This window comes from Manis javanica, chromosome 6 (genome assembly GCF_040802235.1).
Source record: "Manis javanica isolate MJ-LG chromosome 6, MJ_LKY, whole genome shotgun sequence".
Lineage (NCBI taxonomy): Eukaryota > Metazoa > Chordata > Mammalia > Pholidota > Manidae > Manis > Manis javanica.
The window spans coordinates 82,411,785-82,427,174 of record NC_133161.1 but is presented as its reverse complement, the minus strand read 5'-3'; the positions used below and the strand labels follow the sequence as shown (position 1 = coordinate 82,427,174).

The window sequence follows — 15,390 nt, the reverse complement described above, 5'->3', positions numbered from 1 at the left end:
GATAGACTTTAAATAACATTGTTTTTCCCCAAGGTATTTATCAACTTTCTTACCATCAAATGTTAAATAAACTCTTGCTTGGGGCTGAGATGATCCTTTCACACAGATAGAACAAACAAATACTCCAACTAACATGCAAATTGCCTGGAATGCCATTTCTTCAGATTTTCAAGTCAGTATCTGAGGGAATATACCTTTAAAAGAGAGAAAACAAGTTTGTTATATTTCATTTCACATTTTAGGAGCACATACATAACCAGTAATCTATACAGAACATCCTATTCACAAAAGACATAGCTGGACTTTTACAGTCATGCAAACAGTAGGAGGTGCTGTGACTTTGCTTCTTAGATGTGAAAATTTGGATTTGTGTCATTTGTGTCTGGAAGTCTTTGCAGAAAGAGAAAGTGTTTCATCTTCCAGCAAATGATGATAATATTAAACAAAGCAGCCAGGAAAAAATTATTGATTCCCATAAGAACAACTGCTATTTAAACTTGATCTTCTCTCTAAAAATTATATTGAAAAGACTTGAGAATGTTACTAATAGGTATCAGTGGATGAAAGTATCACTTTCTACCATAAATACAGTAGTAGAAGGAAAATTCCACATGAACATTCATGTACATATTAGCTCTTTTTGGAGTAATTATCTCTGAAATGGTGTTTCTATACATAAATTTGTGTGCTCAATCCTTGCTCACTAAAATCACTTGAATTAGTTATCTGCCAATTTATACAGATGACCATGCAGCTATTAAATGATGCAGATGAGGTAACCATGGACTCATGCCAAATTCAAACCAGTGACTTAGTGGTGAGCAATCCAGTGAGCCATGTATCCCTCAATACATATTTAAAATAAATCAACCAGAAATCAGGCTGTCAAAATTCCAAAAGATAAATCAGAGACAAGTATTAATCTTTGAAACTGTAGCCATAAATTGATACATATTATTAACTAATGTATGAATATCAAGGAAGATCAGTTAATGCATAACTACAGATCTATAGGAGCTCGAGTGGCCACAATATGAAAATAAACTCAGGACCATAAAAGAAATCCCATAATTTTGAATCTAGCATAATTATACAATAAAATGACATGACAGAGTTTAATCTGGGAATTTATTTTTTCAGTTTACTATAATGCTGATCCATCAATATTAAATGGTTTTTAAAATTAAAATCCTATCACTAATTTTATTCAGTAAGTACCACTGAAAATTGAAAGGACTAATTCATTAAGACAGAAGAAAAAGCACAATAAATAAAACACACCACTTTAAACAAAATTATAAGTTGATCTCCTAGTTGGTACTTTGTAAGTTAGAAACAGAATTGTATTCCTCTTTTACCACACAGATGGTGGAAACCCTACAGATGTTTTTATTGGAAATTTTCAAAAGAAACTGTTTCTTCCTGCTTCTACAACCTCTTCACCCTGTCATCCCTAAATTAATTTGGGAGAAAATTGATTTCATGGGGTTACTTTCCCTTAGTAATTTGTTCCTTACTTTTGTTGACTATAGCTAAAAAAAAAAAAAAAAAAAGGAAGCTATAAATATGCCTATCCTTTGTCTCTTTATTAAGCAGGCCAAAAATATTTATACACTTATACACATTACTATTACCAGTACTTTACCTGTCGTCCCAAAAGAGGACAGGCCACAGATTGAAAATAATAATATCGGAGACGAGATGACAGGTCCAATGAAGCAAGTATACAGAGCAATGTGGTTCAAGCCCAGCCAGAGATGAGAAGGGACTGGGAGTCAAGTGTCTTACACATGTCCTCCGCCCCTCCCCTGTATTTTAACTTCTTCCCTTTAACTCAGACACTTAAACATGTTGCTTGTTGTTTTCACTTCTGATGGTACACTAATTGCACGTAACAAAAGTAATCTTTCATGCCCTCTCCAGCAATTTTGCTTTAGAAGGTAGTGAAATACTCAACTTGAAACTCTCCGCAGGTGTCATAACCTAAAGAAACAACTCAAACAGGACTCTCAGCAAGGAAAACACTTGCCTGACAAACTCTTATGGAAATATCCAGCTTCAGCACACCGACGTGTGAAAGAGAAGTCGATAACAGACCCAGGAGTTACATTTTGCTAAATTTGTGACTGAAAATAACTAGATCAGCTTACCGACGTGAGAAGGGATCAGCACGGAAAAGTCATCAATTTGCTACCGGTGTGGCTCCGCGTGCTGTCTATCCTTTTTCCCAGACCCTAATTTCTAGAGCGTCCCAGCAGCGAATTCTTTCTTCCCGGTCCTCCGAGTTTCTTTGTAAAGGAATCCTGGGCGCTGCAGCGCCGCGGCACCCGGAGCCCTTCTCCGCGTCGCTCAATCAAGCACCTCGGCGTGAATGGAAAGTGGCCGGGCGTGGGGGGCGAGCGCTCGGGTTTCCGATTACAGCGACGCGGCGCGCGGCTCGGGCTGCCCCGGCGCGCCGCCCCGCCGGCTCGTAGCGCCCGCCCCGCGCTCCGGCGGCATCTCCGCCGGCCGCCAGGCCCCACCCCGAGCGCGCGCGCGAGAGGGTGGCAGGGAGCCGCGGCCGGGCGGGGCCGGCCCCCAGACGGGTGGCGGGCGATGCAGGAACGCGCTGCAGCCGGCGGGAGCACCAGCTGAACAACTCCGCTCCTTTTGCAGCCCGCGGTGGAGTGAGGCACGCACAGGGCGCGCTCCGAGGTTCTTATTTGTTACCGGCCGCTCTTGGAAGGCATACAGGCTTTGCTTGGCCAAAATATCAAAGTGCAAGGCAATTTTTGCCAGAGAAGGATCACTGCATCCTTTTAAGGCAAAGAGATGTGTCTTTAAAAGAGCACGAGTCTTGTCCTTTTCTAGTAGCAAATTTTCTAAAACCAGTCGAGATAAACCAAGAATCTAGTCGCAGAAGTTTATACTTTTAATCGGTATTGTTTCCTTTTGCGTTTCCTTAATGTCCCGAAAGCAATAAATTCTGTTGACCTCTCTTTGTTGACTCATATCCAGTACCCTTCTCGCCAAGATACTCCCAAACCATAATTACAAGAAAATTATTTCACAATTTTGTGGGTAAAGGCTGTTCTGAATTATGCCAACAGATAGAGGGTCGCACATCTAGACATTATCTACATTTCCAGCACCACTTTCTGGAAAACTTGTTAAATTCTGGAACTGACTGTGTGATGTTTCAGGGAAAATTATTTCTCTGGAACTCAGTGGACTAGATTTTTGAAATGCAGATGAAATGGGCTTTGACCACCATAAAATGAAAAGGTACTTGCTTTAAAAACACTGGACTACAGCCCATGGATGTCACTATATTGAGGGGAATATGAAATGTAATTTCTTCACCTTGTTCCTTATAATGTCCTTTATGAAGTAAAACAGATCACTAAATTCTTATAAACTATCATAAAAAATCCTTCTGAGAGTCAGATTCAATGCTGCAGTGAAACAGTTGAATTAAATTTCAGGAAGAAGTGAAGAAGTGATTATAACCATATCCAGTCTTCATAAACATGTTTCTAACTCTTTCTGTATAGCTGAGATATGAAGGGGTAATGTGAAATAAGGAATGCAAATTTAAGAGTTCAAAATCATATTCCAGAAAAAATGTTATCTTCAAAACCTTTGTTTACAAAGGAAATTTATAAATAAATGGATGCATTATTTAAAAAATTTTAATACTATTAAGCTATTTTTTGTGATTAGTGAAATAAAAATGTGATGGGCTCCTTGACATATGTTAGTAATAATGAATTTAACCCACAAAACATCTGACAGTATTGAGAACCAGATACAAGTTTAAGCACTATGCACTTTTCTCTGAAATAGTTCAGAAACTGATTAAGACCAATTTATATACCAACCACTATAATCTTCCTACTGATGTCTGAGTCAGCATTTATAAATTAAGGAGAGAGAAGAATAAAGTGTTAAAAATAAGATTGCTGTGAGCATTAACAAAGTATATAGTTATTAATTTAGAAATGGAGGGCCATTAGACACTGATTAATCTGTAAATCAGTGTAAAGTAGAATACATTTAAACATTGTTTCAGAAGAGGAGATAAAGTTTCAGAAGAGGAGATAAAGAAAGGCACAATGAAATGCATTTCAAATGGTGTATTTACAAGGGGAACTACCAAACTCAATTTCCAAGAACCCAAAGAATTAGCTCAGTCCTTACACATGCAAGGCTTTGGAGACTATGACAAATAGCTTGGATTTAATGAAACTCTATGAAACTTGTTCTGTGATTACCTCTATCTTGCCTGAATAAACTTCTTTTCAGTGATTTTAATTGAATGGTGTTTGCTTAGTACTGAGACATGTAATGGTATTTGCTTAGAACTGAGACATTTATCATTGGCCACGCCTCAAAATGAGTCACGACAATATTGGTAAACATTAGCTGAGGCAGATTCAGGCACAAGGACACAATTTGGCTCATGCTTGCCTTAAACTTAGGGAATATAGTGAAATTTTAAAGTGGCAATGGGTGCCCCTAATAAGATTTATCTCTGCCCCCTGTTTCTCCAAACTGCTTAGGTGCCTAAAACACCTTAGTAAAACAGGATTTATATAAGAAACCTTGGTGGCCAGTGCCGCTTTTCTAGGATACAGTCTGTGACTCTGTCTTTATAAGTGGGAAGCAATATGAGCTAATTGAGCAAACTAGCCTGGGAAAGGGGGACACTAAATGGATCTACAGGAGTAATGACAGCACTAAATTTAGAGGCCACTAATTACCAAGTTTACCCTCTTGAAAATGTCTTAGGAAAAACACCCAAGTTAAAATACTTAAGCTGTTAAAGAAATGGTGCAGCATCTTATGCACTGAAGTTTCTCTACTGAAGTATAGTAACATTATGTTGTAATATTTTATATTTTTGGTCATCCTGAAAAAAGCCATTTAACTTAAACTCTTGGATTGATTTTGAGTGATGTACCCTTCTCTTCTTTATGAGTTGAGCAGCTATGAATTCTGCTGTTTCAAATTTAAATAAAATAGATTGTTTTCATATTTTCTCCTAGCATACAGATGAGCTAATGAGTAAACTTTAACTAGAGAATCTCAGTCCTTTAGAGATTGAAAGCTGTCTTATTATTAGTCATAATTAATATGTGTCACTGGAGAAAATAGACCATATATATATATATTTCAGGCACTTTTTATATTATATGAACAGCTCTCTCTTTAAAGAAATTACTATTTTACAAATGAGAATATTTAAAGTTTCCCCAAAGTCACATGGATAATGAAATAGAAAAACTCAGGCATGACTGACTCACCATCTTAAATTTTTCAATATGAAACTGAATGATTGTTACACTTTTTTTCCTCTCCTCTTCTAACCCTCCTTTTTCCTATCCATCCTCCTTTTCTCAACTTCCAGATGCCAGCCCTTTAAACTTCCTGAACCGTGCCTTTAGAAAGTCTGTACTTCAAATAGTCTTTTACTTTGTTTACATCAGCCTTACTTCTCCTTGTGTTACCTTAGCTGTTCTGAGACCAAGCTGGTCAAACAGGTCTGGTCTAGATATCTGTGTGTGACGCTGCTATATGCACAATTGATAGGCTCTAGTAGTTCCTCCAGTAAAATCATTCCTTATTTTTCAATAAGATGAGTGTACCTCTACTTTCATTCTTAGCCCACTGATAATCTTTATTCCTGACTCTTGATCTCTTTCTCTGACTAGTCTCTAAGCTTTTCAAATTGTAGGGTCCCTGGCATGAAACAAATAAAATGGTGACGGTGGTTTTCTCTGGAGAGGGAAACCAGCCAGCAAGAGAATTGTCACTGTCCACCTCTTTTTACCTTTCTGCTTTTCAACCAGGTGAATAAATAAGCTCTTAACAAAATTCAAAGTTTAATTCTTCAACATTTCTTTAAATAACTTTAAACATTTCAAACGTAATAAGGTGCCATATTTCCCAAGTCAACCAAAATAATAGCCTATCACCTCAGTTGGTATATTACAGTATTTCAAATGTTAAAGGAGAATAGTAAAGAATACTGAGTCTGTTAGTGATTTTACTTTTTTAGCACCTACATGTCACAAAGTTGTAGAAGAGTGTTGTGATTACTCACACTTTCAGCTTGGGGTAAAATATAAACTCTTTATATTTTTTGTTCTTACTGGAACATTTCCTGTGAAACCTCAATGAGAGGAGTATATATATTTTAAATTAACTATACACAACGGCAGTTTCAAAGTAACTGACAGTTATTTAATATATGGTGTTTGTTAATTGAATAATGCACACACAGTCACAATCATACTTCTTTTAAGAAAGCAAACTGTTTCTATGAATCTATTGTATCTAAAAGCTCTCTATCTCTACACTTGGGAGTATAAAATAAAACCTCTGATTTTCAGATTGTATAATGAGTCTCAAAAATAATAACCAGCTGGGGCAGTGAATTCAGGACTCTTAGTTATGGTTAATTGACTCCCACCTACAGTCCTTCACATGGTCAAAGGCCTTTACCGTGTAATCTTCATATTTTACTATTTTTCTACTCTTCATGGACTTTAAATGGTTGACTAGAAAGTAGAATATTAAAGTGTAAAAACAACTTTCATATCCTAGCAGAGGCATTCTCATAATGAAAATCATAGGACAAATTCAGTTGTCTTCTATACCAGTGATTTCTGGGAGAAAGAGGGCTGTGTGTAAAATTTGAAAAGTATCATCTACTCATTACACTTACTTAATTTTAGTCGTGATACTTAATGCTTTGAAATTTCAAGTGACACTTAATAACTTTAAAGGATACACAATTTTCTTTTAAGAAACATGGCATATGTCAAAACATGCAACTCCCAGGACACATTTCAATGAAATATTTTTCTTTTATGGATTGTGTCCACTGCAACAAGCTCATTAAACTTTAGACCAGAAGTGTACCAGAGGGGAATACACTTTAAAGAGCATGCGTTATTTAAAAGATACTTTACAAAGAGTATTTTTTTAAATTTCCATAAAAGCTCTAAAAACAAGATACAGGTATCTCCATTAAGCAAACAAGAAAGCCAATTCAAAAATCTGAGGTACCTTCTCCTACCTGGGCCCAGCGCTTAGGCAATAAAGTCAAATATGCTCATTCCAGAGTCCATACACTTCCTGCTGTCCACTAGCTTTGGTGCATTAATCTAATAGTCCAGTAAACAGGATAGGGGAGTGGACATCTTTACCTTTCCTGCTAGGCTATTAAGGTCCTGAAGAAGGTTTTCTGTTATTATTATATATTTAACACTTTATTTCACAGGCTTGAATTATAAATGCATGCATCTTATCTTCATTATGAAGCTATATACATATTGAGAGCAGAATCACTAATTCTCTTTTGTACATTTTAGAATAGCTAGAACTGAGATGATTAAGGAACCACCTTGATATATAGATGGAGAAGGATTCCAGGGAATATGGATAGAAAATTAAAGGGAATCAATAATAAGTAGGCCAGGGAAAAGACCACACAGTTAAAAGACAAAAATTCATGCAAATCTTATCATCATCCATCCAAGTACCTTTATAGTAATATAAATTGGTTCCATTCCCTTCAAATGTCTAGTTTGTTACTTGTGTAGTACAATAAATGCCAATCCAGAAACAAACTGCACAGTGGATTCAAACCTAACAGAAGGGTAATCAATATCAGGAGAACTCAAGTCTGATTTTAAAATTACAAGTCTACAGATTACCTGTTATGCCAATTGTCACCATGGTGACAGAAAAATCTTTTGTTCATTCAATGAAGGATAAAGTTTCAGGTTATTTTCATGGCTAATACACTCCCTTTAACTGCCTGGACTGATTAATCCCCGCCTCTCTCGCTCATTCCTTCCTCTGGCACCTTAAACTTCATATGAATCAAATGCCTTACCTTACAATTCCCTGATCACATCATGCCTCCTCAGACTTCTCTGGTTTTGCACATGCTATTTCCTCTGTTCTTCCCATCTCACCCACCTGGCAAATCATTCTCATTCATTAACACTCAACCTCAAACAAATCCTTTTTGTAATGCATTTCTCTTCCATAATCTGTAAAATCAGTCAAGTCTTGGATGTTATATATAGAGTGGCAACTTTATCAATATGATGCCAAATAAATGTTGGTATAAATATCTCATACCTAACTCAACTAACTACATCATTTTGAGTATTGGTTCATTTCTAGTTTTAGTTTTATTATTGCTAAAATGAGAATTATAGCAACTACTTATAGGTTGATTGGTTAATTGGATATTATAATGTCTGTTAACACCTTCTCTCTCACTTCTGTATCTCCATAATTTTGTTTATCCCTCTGCTGTATTACTTAATGTTACAATGGTGTGAAAATTTACTCCATTGACTCGCAGCTACTACCTACTGAACAGGATGTAGTAGTGTTAGTTTTGTAGCCAGTAGCAAAGCCAAGTCTTGGCATATAGTGACTGCTAGATAAATGGTTGCTCAATTAATTAAACCACACTTTTCTTTCACGAATGTTTTATGGACCCTAAGAAACCTAAATAAAATATTTTATTGTCACTGATAGTGCTGCACTGAAACACATGCATTTTCTTACAGGCTTCTTAAGTAACCATTTTCCAAGGTTCATAACTTTACTCCCAAAGGTAATTATGTTTGCATTTTCCCCTTCAGGCCATATTTGACTTTTAATTTGAATTTGTGAAAACTGTGGGAACATTTGAACTGGCTTGACTCTTACAGTCAACTACTCTAGGAACACGTGGCACAAATTTTTAAATTCTTTTTTCCTTTGAGTTTTAAATTAAAATTTAGAAAATGTTTGGGTCTCTGTTTAAAGTTTAAAACAAGATACTCTGAAAATCTTATCACATTCAGCATAAAAATAAAAGCATGATTAAAAAGAAACTACTTGCAGCAATTCTTGGCATAGAAAGGGAAAAATTATCTATTTCCAGAAATTGAATATAATTTTGTTTCTTGTCACATCTCTCTAGATTTGTTTCATTCTAGCTTTGTTCTACTACTGTCTTAACTTGAAGCAATGAGAACAATCCTTCAAGAACTAAATTTTCTACTAATTGTATTTTCATATTTTAATTTATCAGTCTGTATATTTTCATCTCATTAGATTAATCATTTAAATTAATCTCATATTAAAAATCTGGAGTTATTAATGAATTAATAATAGCATGACTTTAATAAACTTGCTTTGCCACAAGATACTTCAGTTTATCCAAAAGATTCCTTTAATTAGGATGTTACCCTTGAAGGGTCCCCACCAGTAAGATGGCAAACTTCCGGCTTCTCTTCGGGGTCCTCAGTTCCTGCCGGCGCCACCTGAAGCCCAATCACCTCTCGCCCCCCTCCCAATCCCAGCACCTAGCCAACAGCCACCAGCCCCGTAGAAGTGACACCTCAATCAATTCATGCCCCTTCCTATATAACCCAGCACCTTTCCCTAATAAAGCAGAACTCTCCGGTGAATTGCTGCTATGTGTCGCTCCTTTCCTTTCATTGGTGCCGAAACCCGGGAGACGGGACACCCCAACTGGGCCCCGTCTTCCCCCGACACCAGCAGCAGCTTGCCCTCGTCCTCTTTTTCCGGCGCTGGCTCATTACACTCACCACTCCTCTCTGGCCTTTAGGTAAGTTTTCCCCCCGGAGTGGGCCACTCTTCCCCGAGCTATCGCAGTGCCATTGACCATGATCGTCCGGCAAGGCCGTGACGCTCGGGGATGAGGAGGGAACGCTCCCCGCCTCAGGCCTTCACGGCTGCGGTGGACCCTCAGGCCCCTCCTCCAAAAGCCATAAATCCCCGCCTCAAGCCTTTACGGCTGCGGCAGATGCTCAGGCCCCTCCTCCGACAGTCAAACGCATTCACCATCCCTTCCATCAGTGCTGAAAGTTTTTAAGCAAAATTTCCCCGGGGTGGGCCACTCTTCCCCGAGCTATCGCAGTGCCATTGACTGTGATCGTCCGGCAAGGCCCTGACGCTCGGGGATGAGGAGGGAACTCTCCCCGCCTCAGGCCTTCACGGCTGCGGCGGACCCTCAGGCCCCTCCCCAAACAGCCATAAATCCCCGCCTCAAGCCTTTACAGCTGCGGCGGACGCTCAGGCCCCTCCTCTGACAGTCATAAATCCCCGCCTCAGGCCTTCACGGCTGCGGCTGACTCTCAGGCACCCCCCTCCAACAGCCATAAACGAGGTGACTCCTTTGTAGATGAGAACGCTCCGTTTTCCCCCCCTCCTCCTTCTGTTCCGTCCGCCGAAAACGCCTAGCGCTAGGTACCTCGAGACTCCGGCACTCTGCCTTCTTAGGGAAGTCTGGGTGACGACCCACACTTTCCAAGAAATTCCGACTCGTATACAAGTTTCCGCAGACCACCAAGGATCATCGGGGACGCCCTTTGTCTCCTTGTGGTCTGCTTCCAGTCCGAGGATCTCCGTTCGTCTTCCCCTGTTTGTCTCCTTCTCTGTCCTTTAGCCATGGGAGCCTCCTCATCCCTCCCTGAAAGTTCACCTCTTGAATGCCTGCTTAAGCATCTGGCTACCCTCTCCCTGATGCCTGATATAAAACCAAAACTTCTCCGTAAATATTGCGCCCAAGATTGGCCGACATACCGCCTAGACAATAACAACCAATGGCCTGCAGGGGGAACTCTTGATCCTAACATCACTCGCGATCTTTTTAACTACTGCCAGCGCCTGAAAAAATGGAAGGAAATTCCTATATCGAAGCTTTCTGCCTCCTCCTCTCCCCGCCCCCTCCCAAGTTCTCCTAGCCTGCAAGCCGCTGCTCCCGCAGAAGCCTCCTGTTCACTCCCTTCCCCTTCTTCTCCTACAACAGCCCTTCTCCCTTCCTCCCCAACCATCTCCTCCCCCATCTCACCTCCTCCACCTTTATTCCCTGCAGATTAAGCCTGAGCCTTTCAGCCCCCCCTTTAACTAGGTCCCAGGGGCCTCCTCCGTCTTTCCCCTCATCACCTGTTTCTCCCCTGTTAGGGACCGCCTTTGTCTTCTCATATGTTTGTAGGGAGAATGGGAAAGCACCTCCCCCATGTCTGAACGCAGCATGGGAAAGCACAAGCTAGAGAACAACCGGTGCAGTCCTTAGAAGTTATCTGTCCACAAAAACATATCTTGCCAAGACTCCTCACTCTGAAAATAGGGAGACCTTGAAGATGTGTAGAAACACTGCCCCTGCTTCTAGCTATGCCCTTCCCCCACTTGCCGATGTGGCAGGAATAGAAAACAACGCATTCCATAAGCAATTAACGGGAGCCCTGCTGTAGCTCAGTAGAGCATGGGACTCTTAACCTCAGAGTCATGAGTTCAAGCCCAACTAAAGCAGCAGAGGCAAGCAGCTGGGCTGCTAGCTGGCGACATGTGGGTCCGATTCTATCTTTCTTTATTTTCTTTGCCCCCCTTCTGCACTTCAGGACCTGCTCGACTAGGCACGGCTAGACCGCGTCACTCCCCCACAGACTGAGCCAGAACCCTTCAGTCCCCCTCAGACTCAGTCCCGAGAGCCTCCCAAAATTATCGCCCCCCTCCGGGAGGTAGCAGAATCCCAAGGCAGCATGCGTGTTCACATCCCTTTCTCCTTAAGAGATTTAGCCTAACTAGAGAAACGCCTAAGTTCCTTTTCCACTGATCCCATGACATACATCAGGGAGTTTCAATAGACCCTCCAGTCTTACAGCCTCACACATCATGACATTTTCATGCTCCTGGCCAATACTCTCCTCCCTGAAGAGCGTAGATGAGTTTAGGACTTCGCCCAAATGCAGGCTACTGAAACCCACAGGACTGACCCCACCTATCCCCCTGGCCCCACTGCTGTCCCCGAACAAGACCCACACTGAAATTATAACACCACCATGAGTCTCCGCTCTCGAGATATTTTTGCCTCCTGCTTAATAGCAGGTCTGAAAAAGGGCAGCTTGTAAAGTAGTCAATTTTCAAAAGCTCCAAGACATAATTCAAAAGAGAGATGAAATCCCCTCCGAGTTCTTAGACAGACTCACTCAAGCCCTATTACAGTATACCAGCCTGGACCCAGAAACACCTGAAGGAAGATATGTCCTTATGACATACTTCCTAGCTCAAGGCTACCCCGACATTAAAGATAAACTCAAAAAGTTAGAACAGGGCCCCACTACCCCACAGACTGAGATCCTAACAGTGGCCTTTAAAGTCTTCCATAAGCGGGAGGAGGAGAAAGAATGCCGTAAACAAAAGGCTGATCAGGCCAATTTCCAGATGTTGGCCCAGCTGATAAAACCACAACCTGGGCGCCCCTCTACAAACAAGCCCCCCCAAGAGCTTGTTTCAAGTGCAGAAAAGAGGGACATTGGTCAAGGGCGTGCCCCTCCCCCAGATCTCCTACCACCCCATGCCCCAGATGCCACAAAAAGGGCCACTGGGGGTCTGATTGCCCAACCACCCGAAGGGGAGGCTGGACGAACAACCCCCATCCTAAGCCCGCCGTAGTGGGGCTGGCAGAAGAAGATTGATGGGGCCCGGGGGCTTCTCGCCCGACCATTTCCATCACCAAACAGGAGCCCAGGGTTACTTTAACAGTAGACGGTCACCCCATCTCCTTCCTCCTAGATACAGGAGCCACCTTCTCAGTCTTGTGAGAATACTGGGGCCCTACCACGCCAGCCATTACTCCTATAGTCAGAGTAGGAGGTAAACAGATTTTCCCATTAAACCCCCCACCCACCCTTTTATGCACAATCCAAGACAATCCCATACCTTTCTCCCACTCCTTCCTGGTTATGCCCCAGTGTCCCATCCCTTTACTAGGACGAGACATCCTTTCCCTCCTCCACGTTTCCATAACTATATCCACTCCCACAGCCCCCAGTACTCCCTTTCTGATGGCCCTCATAGCCGATGACCCCCCTGTACCCAATGAAAGCTCTGGCTCTGCCCTCATACACCCTGTAAATCCCAAAGTTTGGGACATTACAAGCCCCTCCGTGGCCCTATGTCCCCCTGCCTCTATCAAATTATGTGACCCCTCTCAGTATATCTGTCAGGCCCAATACCCCCTAACCACTTCAGCCCTCATAGGCCTCCAACCCATCATTCAAGCAGACCCACTCACTCCCCATTTAATACCCCCATATTAGCTGTTAAAAAAACCAACGGATCTTTCCGCCTTGTCCAAGACCTTCGCCTCATCAACATAGCCATTGTCCCTATCCATCCCTTAGTTCCAAATCCATACAGCCTCAGCATCCCACTTCTCAGTCCTAGATCTCAAAGACCCATTTTTCTATCCCTCTAGACCCCTGCTCCCAAGATTTTTTCATCTTCACCTGGACGGACCCATACATAAGACATTCTAAACAACTCACTTGGTCAGTTTTGCCACAAAGCTTCTGAGATAGTCTCCGTATTTTTAGACAGGTCCTAGCTCAGGACCTCAAACAGTTTCATCATGATCACTCCAAGTCCACCTTATAATACATAGACAATCTTCTACTCTGCAGTCTCTTGTGGGAACAGTCTCAACTTGACACTGCCTCCCTACTTAACCTTCTAGCTTCCAGAAGTTACCGAGTATCCCCCGTCAAAGCTCAAATCTCTTCCCCTCCTATCACTTACCTCAGATTCCTTCTATCTCAACAAAGAAAGTCCATTACCTTAGACAGAAAATGGCTCCTCTCTGACCTGCCCATTCCCAAAACCAAGACAAAAATCCTTTCCTTTCTAGGCCCTTTCTAAGCCTAGCTAGATATTTTAGAACGTAGATCCCTAACTTCTCCCTGCACCCTGTTGGCAAGACCCCTATACGACCTCAGCAAGAGCCCCCCTAAAAAACCATTATCCTCCTCACCCCGACACCCCTTCATTAAGCTCCGTCAAGCCCTTGTGGAAGCCCCAGCTCTCCATCTTCCTGATTTGTCGAAGCCCTTCTCATTATACATTCATGAGAGGTCCAGTCAAGCTCTAGGAGTCCTAGGCCAATATGCTTTGCCCCAGTAGCTTTTATCTCCAAGCAATTAGACCCCACAGTTCAGGGATGGGCCCCCTGCCTACGAGCATTAGCCGCTAGACAGCTCTTGCAGAAAGAAGCTCATAAACTGACATTCAGAGCGCCCCTTACCATTCTGTCCCCACATCACCTAAAAGATCTCTTAACCTACAAAAGTTTACAGACTCTCCCTCCCTCCAGACTCCTGACATTACTGTCCTCTTTCCTCCAAAATCCCGTTCACCCCCTTTGCCATCCATACCCAAATCATGACTTTTTCCTCCTTTACTGCTGTCTCTCTTTTTTCCCTCATTCCTATTATCTTCCCTGCCACCCCAGCCTCCTTTGTATGGCGATTCAGAGAGACTTACACACAGCATCAAACAAAAGTTACTGCCCTCATTGCCACACCAGACTGCCCTCTGAAAAGCTGCTCTGAGCCTTTATACCTCCACTTTCCTCCCTCCACCGAAGTGTTCACTAGCAGCTACCCTTATTCTCCCTACCTCTGCTTCCTCTATGACCAAAAACAAGCCTATTGCAGGCGATGACCGGATACCTACGGGAGATGTCCCTACTGGTCTTGCACCACTCACTACATAGGTAACTTCCAGTACCCACAGTATTACTCCTCCAACCGTTTCATGAAATATCCCAACGGCTCATTCTCCTTATCAATCCCAGATCCCTGGGACTCTCGATGGGCTGCCAGAGTCACAGCCTCAGCTTACTACGGGGGGTCCTCGACCCCCCACAGTACCCTTCATATCTCTCGAAAGTATGTTCCCTCTCATTCCCAGATCTCTCAAGTTGCATCAGATAGCAGACATTCCGAAAAAGTCATTATCCAAACTCTTGATAGTGCCTCTTCATCTTCTTATCCCCACCCCTCTTCCCATTTCTCCTACTCTTCATTACAGCTCATTCAGGACACCACCATCTTTCTCAACCACACCCTTAACACAGACAATTGTTTCTTGTGCGCATCACTACAGCGCCCACTGCTGGCCGCCGTGCCCCTTAATATTTCCAACTACTCCTTCCATGCAGAAAGACAACCCCTCTGCCCCCTGGCAGACATACCCCTATGTGAACCAGAATACGCAGGTAATCTCACCATCCACCACTGTGTAGGCCCAACTCCACCCCTTTCCAGCGCACTTCACTGCCTCTCTATCTACACCCCTACCTCCGGCTCTAAGACTTTTATGTAACCGGGACACTTCTTTTAGTGTAATGGCAGTCTTTTCAACTCACTGCCTCTCAACTCCGATACACCCTGCATTCTCGTCACCCTAATCCCACAGTTAACGCTTTACAGCATGGCAGAATTCCTTGAGCTCCAACCTCCCTTGCCCTCGTGCACAAAAAGAGCTGCTTTCCTTCCCATCATGGTCAGTAGCTCTTTGTTCACCTCAGCC

At 42.3% G+C, this 15,390-nt stretch overlaps 1 protein-coding gene across 2 annotated transcripts in view; it reads right to left on the bottom strand.

The window, feature by feature from the left end:
* SEMA3C (semaphorin 3C) overlaps window positions 1-2,647 on the bottom strand; it is a 184,804-nt gene extending 182,157 nt beyond the window's left edge. The window contains exons 1-2 of one of the 2 annotated variants that reach the window (XM_017667246.3): window positions 2,151-2,647; window positions 54-194 (exon numbers count right to left, since the gene is read on the bottom strand). In XM_017667246.3, coding sequence (XP_017522735.2) covers window positions 54-156 — 103 coding nt within the window. In that variant the 5' untranslated portion in view covers window positions 157-194; window positions 2,151-2,647. Of the gene's footprint in view, window positions 1-53; window positions 195-2,150 lie in introns of those variants that run through there. The other variant, XM_037021662.2, reaches the window with a different exon arrangement.
* Between the last annotated feature and the right edge of the window lie 12,743 nt (window positions 2,648-15,390).